Source organism: Limulus polyphemus, unplaced genomic scaffold, assembly GCF_000517525.1.
Source record: "Limulus polyphemus unplaced genomic scaffold, Limulus_polyphemus-2.1.2 Scaffold532, whole genome shotgun sequence".
Taxonomy (NCBI): Eukaryota; Metazoa; Arthropoda; class Merostomata; order Xiphosura; family Limulidae; genus Limulus; species Limulus polyphemus.
In genome coordinates, this window is record NW_013666142.1 from 116,679 (window position 1) to 141,319 (window position 24,641).

The 24,641-nt window shown below is 29.2% G+C and overlaps 1 protein-coding gene across 6 annotated transcripts in view; it reads right to left on the reverse strand.

Moving 5' to 3' along the window:
* Positions 1–1,009: 1,009 nt before the first annotated feature.
* Positions 1,010–24,641, reverse strand: part of LOC106458905 (cleavage and polyadenylation specificity factor subunit 6-like) — an 82,698-nt gene continuing 59,066 nt past the window's right edge. For 3 of the 6 annotated variants that reach the window (XM_022385276.1, XM_022385277.1, XM_022385273.1), the window contains 5 exons: positions 22,511–22,718; positions 14,783–14,895; positions 14,052–14,199; positions 12,237–12,452; positions 1,010–1,481 (listed from right to left, as the gene is read on the reverse strand). In XM_022385276.1, coding sequence (XP_022240984.1) covers positions 12,239–12,452; positions 14,052–14,199; positions 14,783–14,895; positions 22,511–22,718 — 683 coding nt within the window. In that variant the 3' untranslated portion in view covers positions 1,010–1,481; positions 12,237–12,238. The remainder of the gene's footprint in view (positions 1,482–12,236; positions 12,453–14,051; positions 14,200–14,782; positions 14,896–22,510; positions 22,719–24,641) is intronic. The other 3 variants (XM_022385278.1, XM_022385275.1, XM_022385274.1) reach the window with 2 other exon arrangements.

Consider the following 24,641-nt stretch of genomic DNA (forward strand, 5'->3'; position numbering starts at 1 on the left):
AAAAACTTTGAACATAAAAGTATGTGTTCCATCAGTTTTCTATTTTGGTTTTCATAAAAATCTATATTTAAAACAATTTAGTATTTTCTACAATGTTATGATACATATGACTACATTAAATTTTAAATTCATTACAACTTATTTCCAATTAATTTCATTGTATGGTATTAAAATGCTATAAGTAAAAACTGACAAATAATAAAAATTCTGGTATGAACAGTAAGTTTTTTGACAGACCATGGCACTTTAGTAGTGGCACAGTCAAATTCAATGAATCAAAAATAAAAGATCAATTTCATACAATAAATGGCTAAACATGTAAGTAAATGACACGTTTGAAAAAAAAATAGGTTTGCACATAATCTTCTTTGGGCTTGCTTAGAATCACACTTTCTGCAGATGGGGCTGGTGATCCTGAAAACCAGCTGTCCCCAAAAGTGTTAACAAATTAAAAGATTGCATCAAAATTTTTTCTGACTTTTCCTTTCCAAAAACTAGTTATAAAGGATCCACAAACAAAAGTATATTAATATTTTAGTTACAATTAAATTTCCACATGAAAATACAATTTTAAATTTTGCAATAGATTCCAAAATAGATCTTTATATAGTAAACATTTTGGACTTCTAGTCAATAATAGATTAAAACAATGGTAATTTATTGACTTTCCACTAATAAATGTGGTAAAGCAACCATTCATGATAATGCAATTTTATCCTAGCTATATCAAATTTCTTTAAAAGATCATATAGACTGCCTGAAATACACACTGCAAATGAATGCAAGTGTTCATTAAACAAAAAAAAAAAGGCCAATATAATTACATGTGTATCTAAAACTATTACATCTAAAAACCATATACTTTTCTATAAGAAAGCATAGTTTTATGTGTAGATGCTTAAAAAAGCAAGGTGTATAACAAAAAAAGTTGATAAATTATAATTGTCTGGTTAGACTCTCTATAGTCTTCATATACCCAACAGCAAGAAATATAATTTGGCACATCAAATTCAAAAGAACGTAGCAACCTTTAATGGAAGCTCTCATGAAGAATACAGAGATAAAAATGGCAAAACAATTTCATAATGAATGACTACAATCAAACAAAATTCAAATATGAAAAATGCACTGATATTCTTGTGTATTCTTGCTGTGTTCAGGAATCAAAACTTGTGGAATGTGCTTCACTAGATATTAAAAAAAATAAAAAAAATGAACAGCTGAAGAGGACTACACAAATACTAGAGTCCACTTGATGCTTCCTTTTCTTCACTTTGAGAAGTGCTTCTGAAAACTTGAAGCTTTGTGTTGTCCACGATTCTTCAAGTAATTCTTACATAGGACTTCTTGGAGGTGGAGATAAGGCATCAAGTGAGGAAAGCACAATGATGGGCCAACTAGTATGGAAACTGGGACGAGTGAAGCCTTGCAGACATACCCACACATACAGCAAAGATGATACAAGCCTTCACGGAGGAGGCCTATGGGCATTAACAAACAAAAAGACACAATCGAAATCTGTAAGGTTTATAGTAACAGTCATTAGTCAACACTGTACAAGCTCATCAAAACCATTTTACAGCTTCATGGGCACTTTTTGTTTTCAGTTTGTTAAATCAACTTCATAAATTAATACAACAAGGTCACTTACTTACATAGAAAAATACAAAGGCATAAAAGTGTGTATGTATATATACTCATTCTACACAAAATAAACGAACAAAAAATGGTGCCAAAATAATTTATAGTTCTTTTCATAAATATTCATCTAAATTACTTTTATTTTCTCTACCTTGTGGTTATCGGGGTAATTTTTTTTCAGTGTTTAACTTAAAACCTACATTAAAATGACCTGAATATTTCAAATAATCTCTAAAAACTTATGTAAAACAAGTTGCTAAGAACACTTAGCATCAATCATATTTACTTAGACAACTGATATTAAATCATGACAATAACAATGTACAGGTAGTTTCACCATTAACATCTCTACACTACAAAATTCCCCAGTAGCACAACCAAGTACCAAGTATTATTAATAAGAACTTCTGAATTAAAGTAAAGAATGTATAATAATAATATGTCAACCACACTATTACTGCTATATCCACTGTGAACATGACCTTTCACCTAATACCAAGGCTCTTAAGGTTGGCTGGGATATATATAAACTACACACCACCTATTCTTCAGTACAAATACCTTATTGAAATCACCCTACAAACACATGCATTTGTGTCATATGTACATAATGAAGTCAAACAATTTTCTGTAACTGAATATATAAACCAAGACGTTGGGTAGATTTTACAGCATGCATACTGGAAATGGTAGACCTATATAAGGACTGAACCTGGTTAGAAACCAAGGACACATCAAGACAGTTTTAAAATTTTATACTGTTCATACATTACTGACTCAAAAACTACAACAAAAGGTGAAAATCCATCTAAAGTTCAGATTATTAGCAATTTTCTGGTATTTTGTCTGTTACATTTTAAAGGACTGTTAAACACTCAAGACAAAAAAAAAAATATATATATACATGATTTTTGCAAAATGAAAGTTGTGTTAATAAATCTTGCAAAAGTTCACAGGCAAGTGGGAATGGGTACTTTCAGTAATTCTAAATTAAATTATAAAAGCAGTGCGGTGGCTTAAGTATATTAAACATATAAAAAATAAACTGTTCTAAATTGGAGAAGAACATTTCAAGCAATAGACAATAAATACTGACGTAAAATTTTAAAATACTTATATTTTATTTATGAGGTTATGGGAGATATAAAAATCTAAAATCTTTTTCCCATTTATACAGGTTTTTGAACTATTCTACATATAACATAGTTGCCAAATGTAAGTATTTATTACTGTAATTCTTACCATCTCCCCAAAATAAATAGTAGCCAGATAACAATATCAAACATCTTTACAGATTGGCTAATTCAGTTTTTTTTTTCAGTTTGTTACCTTTTCTGTAACACAAATTTGAATCAATCTCACTTAGCATAACTATAGATCAACCTTGACATAAATAGATATGACTATGTAAAGACACAATGTTTCATTTGATATACATGAAACTGGCTTGTGACAAAGGGTACGGGGGGAAAGAACAAATGGACTGGTAATGTTAACATTAATATCTTAATTTATTTTTTAAGTTGTACAAGTTCTTAATTTGAAATGTTTTTGATAAGTTTATTACAGCATACACAGGAATATACTATGTTAAAAAGAAAAATATAACTTACAACTTTAACTATTTTAAGTATAATGTTACCTTATATATTTCAGCTGGCAATATTTACCTTTAAATTGATTTTTAAATTTTTCATGTTACTAAATCTTTGTGAATACTATTTTTAAAGTTTTAAGTCTGTACTTCCTTTCCTTACAATTTAGATTTTTTTTTTGTCCCAAACGCTTTCAGTCCATTCAGTCAAGACACTTTATGCAACATTTAAATTTTAAAATGCAGTCTAGAATAAAATACACAACTATGTTTAATACATTTTAGATTTGAAAACATTACATTTTTCTATCCTTTGTCTATGTATACACATCATCAAGTCACTAATTGACAATGTGACACAGACTGAAATGGTTATCTGCTAAAACAAAATACAATAAACCCATTAACCTTTTCATTACAGCAGCCAACTGATGAAGATTTTACTTCTTTATCAATAGATACTATTTTCTAATATTACTGGAAAATCAATTTTGGTTATACAACACCAATTTTATTACCCTCACATTAGCTTATGAATAATTTCTTTATCAGGTCCACTCCTAATTACAAAAGATATATAAAACACACACACAGGTATAATGTGATTATAGTCAGTATATGAAACTGCTAAATGAACCAATTATATTTTTTTGTAAATATAGAATATACACATAAATTTGATACTTCTGTTCCAGATAAAGAGCAAACACTTTAGACCTTTGTCTTGTTTTAGTAATCTATTATTCTGTTTTATTTCATCTCTGTTCCTTTTGATCACAACATATTGCAAGAATTATTTGTATCACTTTGAAAACAATATTAGGTTATTAGGTAAATACCAGACTTAAAAGATTTAAGCCTAATAAACACTAAGGCATTGAGTGTTTCTAAAAATCTTATTCAACGTAACTTTACAATAGTGATTACAGTTATTTCTTTTTCAAATATACTTCTGTTGTGTTCAAAAGAAAACTTCAATATTAGTTTTCAACCCCTTACTAGCAACTACTTAAGCTACTTAAAATCATGGTTACGATGATTTTTTTTACAATCACCTCAACAAAAGTTCATATATTTGAATATATTAAAGATGCAAATGTAAAGCATGTGCAGCCTGATCAATCAGCTCACATGACAATGTACTTTCGTATTTTCAAGACTACACTTACAAGATTATCAATATGTGATGAAACATAACTAACACTGAAGGATTCTATGCTTAATATTAACTTGATATGCACTTACCATATAAATGAAAAGTACAACAATTCATTAAACACATGATATAGAGTACAACAGTCACAATAACCAGTTTATCATGTCTCCATGACAAGTACTACAAACTTCAAAGCTGGCATTTACTTATAAATAGAAGAAAATAACAAACATAAACAAGTTTTATTTTATTACAAGTTACAGCTTTTACAGTACGGAAGATTATTTTTTAGAACAGGTACAACGTTTCGATCAGTTGTGCGATCATTCTCAAGTACACACGTTTTATAGATAAAAGTTTCAGCATTCAAATGTTAATGTCAAGTTCATGTTCTAGTACTGTGACATTATGTTCATGGGCTTAAGAAGGGGTTTTTGGAGTTCTTTTACCCTGATCTTAAAGTTATGTCCTGTTTAAACTATATGAAAAGCTGGGCAATTGTTTAATTTAATTTTATAAATGTTTCCTATTGGGGTGGGTTAGCTATGCAATGTGTTTAATTATAATTTCAGGGGTGAAAACAAATCTAGGAGTTATGTTGGGGTTATATCCATATGCTACTCTTTTCAAAATCTCTCATAGAGATGTATAAATATTTTCTATATATGGGATATTGCAAGTGATTAGGTTTCCTTTGTTTTGTGGAGTCTTTTTTTCAAGTTTTTGTGTTGGTTAAGTGTCTCTTGTCTGCATTTTTTAAATTTGCTAATAGTTCCTGTAATTTCTTTAGTAGAGAATTGGTAAAGCATTGTGTTAAGTGTGCAACTTCTTCATAATGTTTCCAGTGGTGCATATAGTGTATGGTAAATTTAGGAAACTTTTTGGTGTGCCTAGCTTCTGGTGGATTGTATGATTAGAAAACCAGCTTCAATCAGTAAGTAAGTTCAAAATGAAACTATTAAACAAGAGTTTTTGTTTTGGACATTTGCACAAATCTAAACAAGGGTTATCTGTGCTAGCCATCCTTAATTTTGGACTTACAAACCAGACTGAACATTGAGATTTGATTATCATTCTTGTAATGCACAATGATCCCAAAGTGTGGAGTTTTTGTTTTTGTCTTGCATGTGTTCATGGCAATGAACCAAGGACCCTTAGATCCACATCCAGCCTCATATACAAAGGTTAATTAAACAATAATGTGATAAGTATATACATAAAACTAATAAATTCATATCCATTCATTAATAAAATACAAATGTTAATTTCATTCAATGCTTTAATTAAAATTTCACTTTTACAAAGTAAATAGTCACTGACATAAAATAAACCTAACACTCAATTTCACATTCTAAGTTGTAGTTTCTGTTCATAATCAAAAAAATTCTCTTCAACACAGCAAGGATTGTCTGCTTAATGCTTAATTTGATTTACACTAGTCATTTAAATAAAAAAATAATAATTTATTAAAACAGATGGCACTGAGTGCAACAGTCCAAATAGTCAATTTACTACTCGTCTTTATGAAAAGTAGTACTCCTTCAACCATAAACTTTACAGCTGGCATCTATTTATAAATATGAGCAAATAATTATGCATGAATAATGGTTACTAAGACAAAAATGTGATGAATATACACAAGGAAATGATCTTGGATATTGCATTAGAAATTATAAATAAGGTTAATCTAATATAAATGTTAATTTGCATTCATGATTATTTTCATTTCTTTTTTTACAAAGTAAATAATACCCACTAAAATAAAATTAAGCTAACACTCAATTTCATATTTCCTTTGAGTTATAGATTTTTTGATAATCAAAAAATGTTTAAAACAGGACTTGTACAAACGTAGCCTAAAAATAGAAATAGCTAAAATTGGTGTTAAAAAACATTGAACATATCAAATATAAATATTCCAATGTAAGAAATTCAACTGAAATTTTCCTTTTTCTTCCTTAGTTTAAAGCATCTGTATTTACAGATCTCAAAAGAATATTTAATCTTTTTTAGTTAATACCCACATGTAATACCCATTTGTATAACAAATTAAATACTACAAAATACATTTTATGAGAATTATTAACCCTAATATCCTAATACATATAGTTATAAAAGTCAGTAACAGTAAAGATATCAGAAGATTTGTACATGAATAAAGATAAATATTCAAGTAAGAGTATGGAATAAATGTAAAATACCATGAAAAACTAATATTTCCAATGGAATGACCAGACCCTTAATACAAATTATTTTCTTATTCAAAGCAATAAGTGCATTTTGGATCAAAATTTAGAATACAAGGTAATTTTAAACTTCATGCACACAGTTACAAAAATTTTCTTTTTAATTATACTATAATTTTGTAGGTAAAACAATTTTAATCTGATAACACACACAATAGTTTAGATATCCTAGAATATCAAATATATTTATCATACACATTATGATTTTACATAAGTACCTAAAGATATATACGAATATTGAGTACTATCTGTTGTTGATCTGAAGAAACTACATAAAAACATGTTTTAGAACAAGTTAGTTTTATACTCTATTACACAATTATATAAATGACAGAAAACACATCAATATGCTGTAAAAATAAACTTCAAGTCTAAAGGTGTTGCACTGAGTCTAACAGCATACACTATATATTATATTTCAACAATGATAAAGGCATTCCACAAACAATAAAGACAAAGAATATATTTTTAAAAGAATATTCCCCCGTTAAGCTACAACAGCTAAGAGAAATAAATAATGACCTTGACCTCTGTATGTATGTGACCTAAACACCTTCCAAAAAGGGTAGTACCACTTACAGTTCCAAACATAGGTTAACTTTTACTGACAAGAAAGATGAAGGAATAGAAATGACTTTTCAGCTGGACATTAAGAGGATGTTAATCACATATAAAACATTAAATAATTAAAAAAAATTTTTTAATTCACTTACTTTTCCTAAAAAGTACAACTGAGTTCACAAAACTTACTTAAACTAGATATTTTGCTAACAACTGTGATAGACAACAGAGTATAATTTCAAATGAAAAAAATAATGTTTACAATTTCTTATATCACTAAAAAATATCAAAAAACTTTTCTCACATACTCAACAAGAAATACTAAGTATAAAAATCTTTACAGAGTACCACCTATATTTATTATTTAAAAGTGTAAAAATATATTTGCTAATTTTCTATCAGAAAATAATTTAAATAAATTCAAACAGTATAATAATTGACTAAGTATCAAAACATATTTACAAATCTGTGTATTTATAGATATACATTTTTCCACTACGTCTTTCTCAACACCATAATACAGCAATAAATAATTATATATAAGGTATCAAAAAACTGCTTGTATAAAACTTTCTTTTTTCCATTTATAAAAAAATAATGCTTTTATATTATTTTTACCGGCATTAAGAAACCCCAACCACAATGTTTATAAAATAATCTAATATCAAACAGTTCACAAGGGAATAAAAGTGATAATTTTAACTGAGGCAAATCAATTTTTCTACATGTAATTTAAAAGCTTAAATAAATGTTGAACTTTAAGAAGTCCAATTCTTCCTTTTGTAATAAAAACAAACAATTCACACGTTACCAAATCTACTCCAAAAGCCTGAATAAAATCTGATAGCTAAAACTTCCCAGTTGTTCTATAATAAATTAAAACTGATTACAGTAACACTCTCAGTACAAGTAAGCCAAGGTGTGCATTTCATGACTTTTATGGTTACATTGAAAATTTAATTAAACTTGCCATCAAAACATAGTTAATAAGTCAATTTTTAATAAAAGTTTTAATGTTTTCTTTGCAAAAAGAAATACATCAACATATCTTCAATTTCCCCTCGTCTTTGTAATGACATTTGTTTGATCCAACATGCCCATTTTCTATTTTTTCATCACCCCTCTATGATTTCCTGAGTTTAACATAAATTACACATTATAGTATATATATTACTAAGGCGCAACCTAATCTTATAGCCTTTGATCTTCTTTATTTACAAGGATATAAACCACAAAGTCATACTCACTTGCTACACCCTCCCATCATATCCTTTCACAAATTTCCAATAATACTCTGAAGTTTGGTATTACATCACTTATAACCAACTGAAAAACAGTGTTATTTACTGAATGATGTGTAATACTACCTTATTCTCAGTAGACATTTTCAGTTATTTGGCCTACAAATTGAAAATTTAGCACTTTAGATTGAGAAATTAAGATAATTATTTTAAAGCATTTAAGGTTTAGTTAGAAAGCCAGTTCAATTACAATAGTTACAGGACATTGTTTGTCTTATACATTTATTATTTTGTTCTTAAGCACGTATCTAAAAATATAAAAATAATTTGATGTAATCATAATATTGTTACAAAAAAGTAGGCTTCATTTTTATTGACAGACAAAAACAAGAGACCAAATGTAATTACTAAATCCATTTTTTATATATATATTTTTTATTCATTGTTATAAAAGTAATGAAAATGTAAAGATTAGAAACTTAGGTTTGGTAAAAAAAAAGAAAAGAAAAAAGAAATAATGAAAATGTCTTCTTGAGGTTTGCTTACGACTAGTTCGAGAATTGCTTATACATTACTTCATTAAATAGAGTAACTTGAGCTATGCACTCAGCATATGATTTCCAGCTTGTATCACGAAATTATTAGTTAGATGCAGTTGAAAGAGCAATAAAACAATATAATTACATAGAAACAAATGCAAACTTTTATGAACTTAAGCTGTTTCAAATAAATAATTAATTTTCTGTTCTAAGCTACAGCTGTTCTAGAAAGAAAAAAAAGGTAATTTAGATTTATTTTTGTTGCGATTACAAAATTGGTCAAGTCAACCAAGTCCATATATTGTTAGGGTAGATAAAATAACAGATAATATATAGTTTTAGTGAAAAAAAAGCATATTATATTCATTTAGGAAGTTTTAGAGGTTATGCAAACGAAATATAAAAACCGTAAAATGAAAGTCATTTTAATCTTAATATGAAAATCACCTAGTAATCACACTAGTCAGAGTCCAAGTCACACTCTGACTTCATATATTTACTTACAAATCTTTAGCAAAAATACTTAATTAACAAATCTAATTTTTATGTATAAAAGACAAAGTTTACTAAAAGCTTGCCAAATTTTGTGAAGATAAGTTTAATAAATTAAAAGTCATAGTATGGAGACTCATGGTTACCTGGTGGTTTTAAGATAGTTAAGTGACTTAGCCCATATAGAGTGAGTTAAAAAGCTACTGTCATCTTATACCTGTAATTAGCATTTGCGATTTATTATGTAAAAAAAGCTTCTAATTCATATTACAAGATACAAAACAACACTTGTTGGTTGCATGCTTTTTTCTGTTGTTTTTTATAGCATTCTTTTACCTTTGACTGAGACTTGTATCTTGTTTGTTTATATTTTATTCACTAATCTCTGACTTTAGAGGCATATTTTAGCTTTATAAGCAATCTGGTATTACAAGTTTCTTTTTATTAAAAGTCAATATTTTCAAAACAAAATTTAGTTTTTCCTACCAATATAATGACTTAAACTGTGTCATCTCAAGAAAGACCTCTACAGCATTAAAAAAAAAGCATTAGAACTAGAATACAAACACAATAATAAAATTGAGCAAATTTATCCCAGCCATTCTTCTATGTATAAATGAATGTACAAAAGCAATTAACCTATGAAAAATATTTTTCAGTTTGATATAAAACAAAATGTATGATAGTGAAGTATCACAATTAGTAGTTAATTCAAGTTGGAATAGGCATTATAACATCAAAAATGGAAAACATCTTTGAATTTAACTTGATAAACTATAATAACAAACACCACAGTAAAGATGAGTCATTCCCTCATCTAGAACTATACACACACACACACTTCTATGATATGTAGCTTTCAGACAAATATGTACATATGTTATAAATATAAAACATCACAGTAAGATGTAATTCTAAAGCTTTTCTGATGAAACAACAAATGTTGAACTATCTGGAAATTACATTTGAATTTTAACTTTATAAAAGTCTATATTTAAGAAGTCATGAAATATAATAAAAATTAAAGAAGTTGTCCACAGTTTATCTTTCAATTAGATATGAAAACAAATACATGCAAATTTAAATATATCACAGTCTAATGTCATTAAAAGTAGCAGTTGAAATAAGCATTTAGTAATGTATCACACAATATGAAATATAAATTAAAAATAGCTGTCAATTAACTGCATATTCAATCTTTGTGTTCATTTAAAGAGAACAAATACAACATTCATACACATAAAGTACAAAAACATTATTGCATGAACAAAGAGAAACATGTTTTGCAACGCTTATTAAAGACACTATCAACCTTTCTTAAATTAACTATATACTTACAAACAACTTTACAATTACATTACTACCTTTATTATGTTTCCAGTGTACTGGGACTTAAATACAGCCAAACATTTGTAACTAAATATTTATCGATTCCAATCTAAAAATGTGTTGTTAAGGAGAAAGCTCTGGTCAAACCGTGAACACATATGTGTTATTAAGTTAATGAAGCAGACTTATCTAGTTCTCAAAACAAGTTTCTAAAACTGTTTCAATTTAACATACTTAAATATACAAATATTTAGCAATTCAAAGCCATTCCACTGGTATAATTCTAATAAATATATTAGCAGAAACGTACTTTATAAACCCCAAAATTGTTTACAGTACAGAAATCCAGCTTCGAAGGCTGTGTTCTGAGTTGTGTCATTTTAATAATAATTATGAAACATTAAAAGAATTCCAACTTATCCAGTCAAAATATATAGTTCATTATTATTTTAGTCACTGGTTTTACCATTATCAACACAGTACCAATGACTTTTGAAATTCATTGAGATTACAATGTTTAAGAAATTTAATTTCAACATGTCCCTTCTTTAAACTTGAAGAAGCTACAGATCATCATGATGTGTGAAAGATAAACTTCTTCTCTGTCAGTGACTGAAAGTCTCTCTAGTGGTACTTCCACCATAGCTAGAAGGCAAGGGCTGGAAAAGAAAATGATCAGTTTGTATTTATTGAAGACTGGAAGTCATTGAAAAAGGACAGGGAATTAGCTTTCCCTGTGCAGGATAAGAAAGCATCAGGAGTTCTAAAAGGAAAGTCAAAATGTTTTCTCATATCTAAACATTTAGAAATTACAAACTGAAGAGAGACTAAGTTAATGGTTTCCTACTTGAAAGCCAATAACTTAAGCAAATAGTGACACAAAAAGTATGCATATTATTACCTGCTTCCCACGTCTACTAACAGATTTTGTGATATTATAACCAGTAAAAAGAAAAAAAATTATCTTTATATGATCACCATCTATCCCCATATCAGAAAGTTATATCAAAATAAAAAAAAAATTCAGATATGATTATTTGTATTTATTCTTTTCATGCAGTTAAACAAGGAGAGCTTAATAAAGTCCAATATGGACATAAAAATAGAACTAAACTCAATATTATGCACATGGAAATTATGATAATAAGCCACACATTAAGTACGTGTTACATATGCATAAAAAGTACTGTTATCTTTCATACAAAAAAAAAAGTTTAAATATTTCACATCCAATGCTTTATACAGCATTTTCTTCCTAAGTTTTTGTATACTTGTTTACTCTCTCTCTCTCTCTTGCTCTTTCCACTGTTCTGAAATGGTAATAAAAACCATGAATATGTTAAAAAGATAGATACAGAATGCTTCCACCTTAAGCTTTTGCATAAAACCATATCTTGTTACACCAACCTTATATTTTAATCTTTCTGAACCAATTACCTCTAATGCCTGCTACTCCTATGTTCACGTTCACGATCTCTATCTCTGTCTTTATCTCTGCTGTGCCGATCTTCATAGTATCGTTCTCGGTCACGGCTTCTGTCTCTGTAATCCTTCTCTCTGCTTCTGGAGCGATCACGACGACTGGACTTTTCTCTGCGAGATGACCTCTCACGAGATCGATCTCTCTCTCTTGATCTTGGACGATCCTTGCTTCTGTGTGAAAACAAAAGTCTGTTAACTAAATTTCTTTATAAAATTAAAAAGTTGTCCTTTGCTGGAAAATTAAACTTTTGAATTTTGTTTTATGGTTAGAAAGTAAACAAAGAAAATATTGTTTAAATATAACTTCTTGAGTTAAAAACAATTTACTATATATAGTGCTCCTTGGTAATAAAATGATCATATTACCCAATACAGTATGCACATACGACTTTTTTTAATTTTCTTTAATTGCTATAAACAACAAAATACAAAAAATGTACTACATCAATATAGTCAGCACATGGAATTTACTTAGTTGAATCATTTCTGTAAAAAGTCAGTTCTTTTATCAGAGCATTTTTTCTGCAAGATCATTTTTTTAATAAAAGATGTTAACTGGTTCAACATCATGTTGTGCCTCTAGCCACATCATTGCAGTTTCTAAGCTGTTTAGAGCTTCCTGAGCAGTAAACAGATTGGCAAGCACCTCCAACTCTTGGTCACTTCCTTCAGTTCCCTTCTCCTTGATGGCATGGCACTTTTACATGGTTCATACTGAATTGCTCAGATCAATGTAAAGTGCTTTCTAAGTACTCTCAGAATGTTTTTTTCAAGCACTTTTTGGAAACTAAAATCTACATCAAAATCAATCAGATTCCACTGAAGTTTTATAAAAATCCTATTTACTTGTTCAATATATGAATGTAGACTAAGAAGAAAAGAAAGACTATTTATTGTGCTCAACTTGCAATATGCATTAAAGTTAGATATGTCGATATACTGTGCTATTATAATATTTTCAAGTACTTTTGCAAAAAGCCCCTTTTCAAGTCCTTGAAATTCAAGAACTTTCAAGGATGCATACGCAACCTGCTTTTAACAATGTTTTCATCAGTCAAGTCATAGAACACTGATTTTTCATTCTCAATATTAACCCATTGTTCAATCATGTTTTCCATAAGTTCTGGCTCCCCAAGGATATTCCTTACTGCCGGAAGATCACAATCTGATGCCATTGCAGTAGGCCTATTTTCCACCTCTTTATCATTCTCCTCTTGATTCACCTCACCTTATGTTCACAAAAAAAACATTTTCTCCAGCAATTTCATATGTTATCCTTTGAAATAAAGTTTCATGCAAGACCATCTGGGAAAATCAACTCCCTTTTAACTTACACTTTTAAAACCACATTTTTTACTCTTGCAATAATTGTTAGTTTTCCTTAATGGTGTACAACTTTCTCTTATTTAAATTCATCATTACCCATAAAATGTCTAATATAATGATACATGGCAATTCAATATTTTAAAACCTTGCACAGTAATCAGATAACCACAACATTAACACAACTAAAGACGAGAAAGATACACAGAGGAACGTTCTTTGTTGTGAAAGCCCAATGTAGAATGTAGGGGGAGGAAGGAAGACCCGCAGTATAAGCAACAGAGCACTGTAACTTAAGATTTTGTAATTAACACTTAAACAGTAACACAATGAATGAACTGGCACATACACAAACATATATACATTATAATTAAGCCAAATACATACAGATATTTTCATTTTTACACATCACAGCGCTAAGCAGAGCTGACTAAATCATCAATTTACCGTGATCCATATGACTTGGATTCCACTCCATGCAATGTGTCCTGTAGAGAACTTGTAAGAATCTTACAGCGATCATCATTTGCTACTTTTGACTGCTTGATCAATGAAATTGCTGTAACCAAGGTCTCAATAGCACTGGCATAGTCCCCTTTATTATAATAATAATGAAAGAGAGTGAGAGTGTATTATTAATTTTACCAATTAAAAATTTACTAATTTAAAAAAAATGTTAAAATTAAATTGAAAATAAAGACTGAATTCATGATTCAAGACATTTTAGAAGTAAAACTCTATTTTTAAGTTTAAGATACTTATGTTGACCATACTTATATTCAGACAAGATACTAATATAAAACATGCTAACATTACAATAACATTTTAAGTCTGAGGACAGAAAGTTTTGGTACATTACATACAAACATAGTACTTCTTGATTTTGGATTAAATACTCACATCTTGCCTTGAAAAATTACCCCATAAGGAAAATATGATTTAATATTGTAAATAAAATTCTTGAAGCTTTATTATAAAGGTTTGGCTTAATTATTTGTTGTATAATTTCTACAATTTTATTATAATTCATTATTTGTATCATAACTGGATTGAAAATTTATGAAAATGGACTAAAACTGAATTTTGATAAATACAAAACTACATCTTCAATATAAAACTGTTATCGCATAACAGGTATCTACAGTCATCTAGAAGGAAAAAGATTTCCTGGTTCCTACCTGCACTTGCATCTGCCACTGCTCTAGCTATAGCACTACTTGAAACAGTGCGATTCCTATTCATAATTTCTTCGAATTCTGCATCACTGATTGGTGCACTCTGGTGATCTTGTCTAAAGCAATGGGAAAGCAATTATTATATCATAACTGACATCAAAAGATAGAATCTCATTCAAATTAATCTTATGCATATGAGGGTCATAGTACAAGTCACAACCTTTTTTTTAAGTAAGAATGGGGCAGATGTGCAATACAAATTAAAATTCCAAAAACACTTAAACAAAACTATACAAGCACATTATGCACACTGTTGAGTAGCAGATAAACCAACTGCAGAGTAACAAACCACTTATTTGTCAATATGACCAACTGATTAACACTATTGGAAAGGCGTAGCTCACTCCTACCTTCACTTTATGGAAATCTAAATGCACATGATTGAATTACAGTACCTTGACTAAAAGAGTTTTTCTTTATTTATAACCTTGGTAATAACAATAACCATTTTGCAACACTACTAACAAGCGAAGTAACAACTCACTCTCATATCACGTGCAGGTGAACAACTCCTTATGTGCATGCACCACGTGATCAGCCTGCAGCTGTATCAGCTAGATAAAAAAATGTGAACCACATAGATTCTCTAGGTCTAAGTTTTAACTAAAATCCTATGTTGTTAACCTTGAAAAGTCTTTACAGAGCATTACTGTAAGAACAGAGATAAAGTTAGAAACTGTAATGCTGAATATGCGAAACAAGCCTTAGCCATTAATGCTGCCACCCAGGCTAGGTAGAAGAAAGACTGTAGCAAGGATATCAGCAAGAGCCAGGAAATGTCAAGAGATAGCTGTAAGAAAAAGCTATGAGAAAAATAGGCCTATAGTCAAGTTACTATCGCAACTTATTACCCCCCCCCCCGAAAAAAAGGGGGGGGGGAAGACAAGTGTAAAAAATTTCTAAATGAAAAAAAAAATTAGGAAGCAGGAATAGAAGCACCAAAAAGTAAGAAAACAAGGTAGGAATTGTCGGGATAACATTACAACACTTGGTGGTTTTTGACATGGTATAACCTCAAAGTGAGTGTGGCCACCATTCCTCCCATTCCTACTTTGTGTTTTACTAGGAATTTTGATCCAAGTTTAGACTTGAAATGAGTTTTATCAGTAGCTAATCCTTTCAAAATATTTAACAAGTTTTGATACTATTCTTTTGACCCATCCCTTATCAGTCAGATAGCTATAATGTCTCCCATAAGCAAAGTATGACTACTGGTGCTTCCCATCTCACTTCCAACATGAAACACCACATTAGGATGTCAAGCATTTAGTTATGGTCACATAATTTGATTACATACACGTATCTGTACGTGGTTGCTGAAACAAAGTTTACAACAGAGAAATTTAGTTGTATATACCTTTCATTTAGTTTGAACAATTACCATGTTACAAAAAGCACATGAAGTAGAAATGAGCGGAACAATGGCCACACCCATTTTGAGGTTGTACCATGTCAAAAACCATCAAGTGTTGTAATGTTATCCAACCACTTCCTACTTTATTTCCTCACTTTTTGATGTTCCCATTCTTAGTTCCTAAAATATTTTATACTTATTAAAGTATCATCAATGTATGTTAATCAACTTAGCATCAAAATTTAGTTTATATTTTACATTTTTATATTATCTGCTATTATCTATTTATAGTATATTTATGGTTCAAAGAGCAAGAAAACACTAAAAGTAAATGAAAGTAGATATGAAACTGTTAATCAACTCTTTCACCTACAATGTAAGTAGGTTACATAACTCTCTCGGGTTTTATTCCAAAAATGAAATTGTTTAAAACTTAAGAACTTTCTTAAAGACATGTAATTAAAAGAAAAAAAAAAATTTTTATACTATTTTTACAAAACTTGTTATTTATCATAGTTACTTGCACTCGCATTCTGGGTAGTTCAAGTGCAAGGTGATTTTCATGATAAGTATAAAAATACTTTACTTTGAGTTTTTAAATTGCATTTGCATAACCACTAGAACTTCCTAAATGAATATCAAAATTTTTTTAAGGTAAATGTTTATATTTTCATTTTCTCTATCATATCACTAACTGTATCTATTATCATCAACGTACAGTTCAATGAAGTGTTTAAAACTAAGAAACAGAAATATGTACATACCTATTAAATCTCCATCAAATAATCTTAAAATATCTTCTTTTGGTTATATTCAAAATTTCAGTTCTTTACCTTTTCACTTAAAGTATATTTTTAATGTATAATTTTCCTTTCTTGTCCTTTGCAGTTTATTACTTTATCTCAACACGTGTCAACAGGGGCCCTTATTAAGTATTTTTGGCAAAGATATGCAAGCCTTTAGCAAAAATGTTTTTTTTTTCATTCACGTAACTTAACCCTCGTGGCCCAGAGTAAAGTTTTGGTTAGATTAGAAATTATGAAACCTTTCAAATATGAATTTTAAAGCATAAATAATATGTAAGTAACTAAAATATAAAAAATAAAACTTAAATACAATTTATCTATCTTACTAATAAGTATATAAGGGAGAGAAAACAAAGCGATAGCAAGTATGAAATTAGCAAACAATGCTTCATCTGTTTGAGTACTTAGTAATGAACATTGTTCCCTCATTTTAAAATAAATATTGGAAGATTGTAGTTGAAAATGAGTTCTTTCTATTGGTTACAAACATGTTAATCAAATAAAAAAAAGTGGCTGTGGATACTGTCAAGGGAGGTGAGAAAATTTTTCTCTGATTTCTGACTTGGCAATGAAATTTGAACTAAGAACACATAAACATCACTGTACCAGTAGATTCAGTCCAGACATATACATACATTGTTAATGAATTATTATTCAAGTAATACAGATAAAACATTAAAATCTGTGAAAACTTGTGTGTCAAGCACAAAAAAGCTGAAATTTAAGTATATTTTTATATAAAATATCTTTTGAAATAATCGAATTCAAATTTATATAACTTGAAACTTTCAATTATAATGTGAATGATAAGGTTGATTTTGTTATAATACATTGATGGTAAAGTTGTTTAATTAAATATTAAATGTAACTCGAAAATATTTTAAAGTGTGTGGTCAAAGTGAAAGGGTTAAGAGCCCGAGGCTGTTTAGGACAAAGAACTGCAATTATGTTACAATCTGCAGTCATTCTTGGGGGAAAATGCATTTTTGATTTTATTTCATATTTTTTAAACTTTTGCTATGGATGTGTTTGTTATAGTTAAGTGTTAGAGCAGAGAAAAAAGAAGATAAAATGTAGTTTTACCAAAAAACATTTGGTATTCATCTAGAAGGTTTCAGAGGTTATTCAAATACAATATGAAATCTGTATGATGAAAGAGTTTTTTTTTAGTATGAAAATACCTTTCACTGAGACTGACTCAGTAAAACCTTTGTAAATTCATACATATATTTAGTAAAAAATACTTTATCAAAAAATCTGATTTCTTGTGTAAAGTAGCTTTGTTATATTTACTAAAAGCCTGTCATTTTATCTTGAAAAATACATTACAGATGTTCAGAGTTATAATATGTATGGTTTCATGGTGGCTACAAGGTCAATCAAACTGACTCCACCTTTATGCAGTGTTAAATAACACTGCTTTTGATGTTAACAGCCAAAGATGACTTGTAATTTTTACAGACAACTTTTTAGATTAATATTATAACAAATATATTTATTTAAAATTCAATAAATTGCCTTTTACATATTCTTTTTAACCCTATCGAGATGGTAGGGGTCAGAGAGCATGTTATCACATTTGTAGATTTAATTTCATTTTATTTAGCTATTATTTTATGAACGTGTGTCAATAAGTTTGGTATCAAATTGTAGATTATAATTCAAATTTTACTATTATATATTAGTTAGTTTCTTAATTTGAAAATAAATATTTAAGAAAAAAGAGGCTATATATCGATTTTTGTGTGTCACATGGCATGTGGCCTTCTGAGTTAGGTCAGATTACATTTTATGACATCCACAATACAAAGTCTATAGTTTCGTACGAGTTAGAAATTAAAATGTTTGATATTGGCAAGCTAGAATATAAAATAAGAACCTCCTACCTTTTCTATTTGCTGAGATATCATGATATTTAGCAAACCCACCATATTGGCTCCGCCCACCACTTCATCATTTCAGAAGACTTATCTATGCCTAATTTTATATACCAATAACTTTATAATCAATCAAAAGCTATATATTTATTCTACATAATTCTGTCAGTCTCTCTAAGTTACTTATGAGAGAAATGCTCATATATCATTGGAAATTTGAACGTATTGCTATCAAGTCTATTTTGTGAATAGAAATTCTATTTTTTAGATCCAAATACAATTTAGTTAGGAAGCCTGATAAATTACAGTGGATTTTTGGGGTATTGGTATAGCAATTTATAAAATTTTTTTGTATTCCAAAATGCTTATATAAAGTCTACAAACATTTTTTTCCATCTCCACATCATAAATAGTAGATATCATTGTTTTTCACACATTTTTTATTTACTGCTTTATGTTTGAAAAAAATAAGTAGGTACTTGTATTATTTTTCTACTTGTTTACATTGAGGTAGAATAAAAACCAATTACAAAAAACTAAAGACTTGGCAATTCAGGAAAAGTTTATTTATGTAATTTGTGAAAGTCTAAGAATTAAATTTATCACTGATCAACTGATATTAACACATGAAAAGGGACATCTTTACACTGATCAACTGATATTAAAACATGAAAAGGAACATCTTTACACTGATCAACTGATATTAAAACATGAAAAGGAACATCTTTACATGAACTCCCGGTTGAACTTGCAGTTTGCTGGTGAATAATTTTTTTCTCAAGTTACAATCAAGAAGACTAAGCCAAGAATACTAGCACAATCAAAATGACCCTTATTTATATTACTGGAAACTACACATTTATTGGTTACCGTGTAAGCATAGGAAACATGATGTCTATAATCATTTATACAAATTTACACCTATACCAACGCTAAATCCCAACCACCAAGTAAGATAACAAGCAAGTTATATATTGTACAAAGCCAAATCATAAATATTTTTTATCACTTTCATAAAGTACTTTAGACATTTCTTGCTGCAACCACTGTATTACAAAGAAGCCAGCAAATTCTATCCTACTGTGTTCTGAGAGCAACGATCCAAATAGTTTCTGTAGGCTACTTCCACTTTTTGACTTATTGGATCGGCCCAAACTTTCTACAAAGTCAAACATTTTATAACACTTTAGACAATTGTCATTGCAGGAAATGTACTTGGAACTTTACTGTCCATACTGAAAAGAACAGAGTACTATTCATTTTGTTTCTTCTTATTTCTAACTCATTAACTAGCAATAAAATACCTACGGAAAATAAGTGTGAAAAGGTAAGAGCGTAAACTCTGACCATAAGTACTTTGAAATTTTGTAATCACTACTAACAATACTATACATTTTATTTTGCAACCTTTATTTTTGATATACTTTGATTACTCACCTACAACCTGGGGAAAACAAGTATAATATTACAGTACAAAAAATAAAATATAAAGTTTTACTGAAAATAAAAATGTTTGATATTTAATTACAAGGTTATATATTTTTCAATTATTTTAACTGTTTATTATTATAAAGTTAACTAAAAACAGAAAGTTGTTAGGTAAGATAAAAGAAAAATAATAAAAAACCTTCATGGGGTTTATGTGCCAGAAGCTTCTGCATTACACTGTTCAATAGTCATGTCAATGCATGTGTGCAGTGCAATTTTCAACTCCTGTCAGGGTATTTTTAGTTAGACACAGTTTGTCATGATATAAAAGACTGTTTGGCTTAAAGTGATTAATTTATATTTGTGAGTGAATATCTTATTATTTTTAAGTTTTGTTATAATAAGTTTGTTTTTTTTCAAATTTGCGCAAAGCTACACGAGGGCTATCTGTGCCCTGCCATCCCTAATTTAGTAGTGTAAGACTAGGGGGAAGGCAGCTAGTCATCACCACCCACTGTCAACTCTTGGGCTAATCTGTTACCAATAAATAGTGGGATTGACCATCACATTATGATTCCCCCACAGCATGTATGGTGGGACAGGGATTCGAACCCGTGCCCCTCAGATTGGGTGTCAAGTGTCCTAACCACCTGGACATGCTGGGCCATAATAACAGTTAAAAGCAGATGATTGTAGAAGGTTTTGTTAATAACTAATTGGTGTCAATAATATAGAAACTGGCCAGACAACTATGTAATAAAAATATAAATAGAGTGAGACAAGCGGGAAGCAGTAGACGGACAACAATAGACAGATAATATCAAAAGAGAATATAGTTGGTGTGAAGTTATGTAACATAAAAGTGATAGGCCTAATGACTGACATAGGCCTAACAATTGATACAGATATATATACATGTATATTAGAGTGAAACTAACAGTGGAAAAGAAAATAAGAAAAAATATGTTTATTCTGTCAAAACAAAATTCTAAAGTAATTGAATCAGCCTGAGTGCACTTTGACAAAAGGAACATAGGATCTTCAGAAGAAAGAAGACCACAATTGTAATTAAATCACACCAGACTAATATTGTGATAGTATTAGAAAATAGTTCGGCTTGTCAAATGAGATTCTAAAGTAATTGAACAGGCCTAAGTGTACTTTTGACGAGAAGAAGAGAACTATACATATACTGATATAACTTTTACGATATGCTTATATTCTCTATAGTGTGAATACTTTATTGTACATACATTTAACTTGTTCTGAATATATATATTATTTGAAAACAAGTAAAGTATGTGCTCTTTATTCATCGTTGAATTTATCGCTAACAAGCCAGACACCTACTGTAGAAGAATCCTAAGCTCAACAACTACATAGTATATATTTATACTATTAAGAAATTTAAGTAAAATCTATTTATTTTGACAAGTGGAAAAAAAAACAGAACCCATATACATATATAATATATTTTTTAAATTCTGACACAGTTCAAAGACCAATAAAATAAAAATTAATAAATATAAATAGATTGATACTATTAAGAAATTTCAGCTATTCAGAATAAACATTTGTGGTTTCCTATTACAATTTGCAGTTATTTTAGAACAAAAAAGGTAATTTAGATTTATTTCCTAATTTTTATGATGGTTACGAGGTTGGTCAAATCGGTCAACACCATAGAGTTAATACTGACAAAATAACAGGTTAAATATAGAGTTTTATTTAAAAAACATTTGATGGTTATCTACGCAAATGAAATTTAACAAATTTCAGATAAAGAAAACTATTTCTAATCTTAAAATCAAAATTACTTTGTACATCGGATAGTCAACATTCTGAAAGAAAAATTCACGAGCAAATCTTTAATAAAAAAAATCTTAAAACATAATTCAAAAACCAGATATTTTGTGTATGAAATCCTTGTAATGTTTACTAATAATCTGCAAAATTTTGTAAAGACTTGCATACACTTTCAAAACTTATAGTACAATTACTCTCATAGATACTTTCCTGGTTACGAGCTGGGTGGATTCCACTCAGCCCATAATGGAAGGGTTAACAGGCAAAAACATCTTGTATAACTGCTATACAACTTTTAAAACATTGATATTACTGTCTTTGTTTAAAAGGTATTCATTCCCACAAAACCAAGAAATAATGACAAAACATACAAGTCAACAGATGCCAATTTTGAAAATACCTTTCAAGTGGAGGTCCTCTAAATTCTGGGTACTGGCTGGGTGGTGGTCGGCCATACATATCTCCAGGCTGGGAAGGTGGTGGTGGTCCTGTTGGCATTCCCTGGGGTTGGCTATGTGGAGGGAAGAAGGCTGGGTTCACATGTGGAGCTGGGGGATGACTTGTAGGTGGAGGCATATTAGGAGGCATTCCAGGACCTGGAGGAGGTACTAGAAGTACATAGTTTTTTGCGGACTCTTGGATCAAGACTTAATGTTTTAATATTAACCTTACTATCATATTAACTAAGGTGAAACCTTCACAATTTATTAAATGTCTAATTCATATTGTAAAACAACAAACACAACATAATACTACATAAATGTATCTTGAAATTAATCAAAACATAAAATCCAGAACTAGCTCAATGCACTACAGATTAAAAACAGCCTGTTGAGCTTTATAAAAACTCCAAAAATAATTTAAACTTTATTTTACAGAACTTTAAAAATCCACTTGGATTGACAAAATACCAGAAGTAACTTATGAGCATATTTTAACAAATCTTCAGAAACAACTTCAGGTTGCATTAGCCCAATCGCCCAGGGTACCCTTTACTGCACATGACACAAGGTTTTAGTGTATTACATTCAAAATTTTATTAAACTACTTTTTGTTTATGTTATACCAATTAGAATAGCATAAATTCTTAGCTAATAATCCATATTTTAATAGTACACAAGGTTTAAGTTCTTAATTATAGAAGGCAATATTTTAAAAAATCCTTAATTTACACTAGTGTGACCCATGTGACACATTTTGTCTTAGCAGGTTATCATCCCTATTTTATACACCCACCCACCCTGACAAAGTATGAAATTAAACATAAAATGCTCTCTATAAAATCGTTATTGCTCAAACAAACCACAATTTTTATAGCCTTCAATTTTGTTTGGTTACAGATCTACCAAATAGAAAATCAGACCCCTCATGCCACACCCACCTGTCACATCCTCTCTTTCACAATTCGTTGCTAGTTCTCTCTAACGTTTTATTATATATTACTTATAACTAAAAGAAAGTCAAGGTTTTCATCTATCAAATGGCATATTGTATAACGTTGTGTTCTGAACAGAGTATCGTCAATTTCACTCACAGTACAAGATTCGTTCCCGTGAGAAACTTAACGACTAGCTTGGATGAATTTTTAATGACTCCTGTCACATAGTTAGAAAGCCAGGAAAATTTTGAGAAGTGAATTTGTCTACTTTTTGCATGTTATCAGTCTATATTCTTTGGTGCATTATTCAATTAAATAAAAAGTAAGTGCATTACTATCTATAGTATATAAAATTAGGATTAACTTTCATTGTGAACCTGTGAGCAAGAAAAAAGAAGATTGGGTAAGTACTTCATTTCTTGTTTTTCATATTTATTCTTTATTTATTATTATAAAAGTAACTAAAATCTAAAAATACAGATATTTTTAAGTTATTTAAAACTAGATTAAGTAAAAATAAGTAATAATAATAGCAGCTTGTGGGTCATGTAATTCGATAGTGTAACATGAACTGCACATTCCCAAAGTGATTTACAATTTATAATGACATGGATAGTAGTTAGACACAGTTCAAAGTGCAATAAAACAATAAAATTTAATTATAAATAGATGTATACTGTTACAAACTTATAGCTACTTAGGATAAACAATTTGAAGTAATTATAGAAAGAAAAAAATGTTAATTTAGGTTTATTTCAAGTTTTTTTTTTATGGTTACAAGGTCTATCGAATTGACCAATCCCATTTTGAGATAGGGTAGAAAAAATAACATAAAAACTATAAAGTTTTACTGAAAAAAAAATGCTTGAAATGCATTTAGGAGGTTTTGGGGATTACACAAAGGAAATGTGAGACGAGGAAAAATATTTTTAATTTTAACACGAAAATTACTTTGCACACGAACTATTCAAAACAAATACTCCATATATTAATGAATAAATCTTTATTATTTTACTAAAAATAATTCACTAAAAATATGATTTTTTTTATATGTGAAAGACTTATAATATGAACTAAAAAACTGCCAAAGTTTGTGAAGATATACACACTGTATTGAAAGTTAGAAGTATTAAATCTATAAAGATTTTAATCG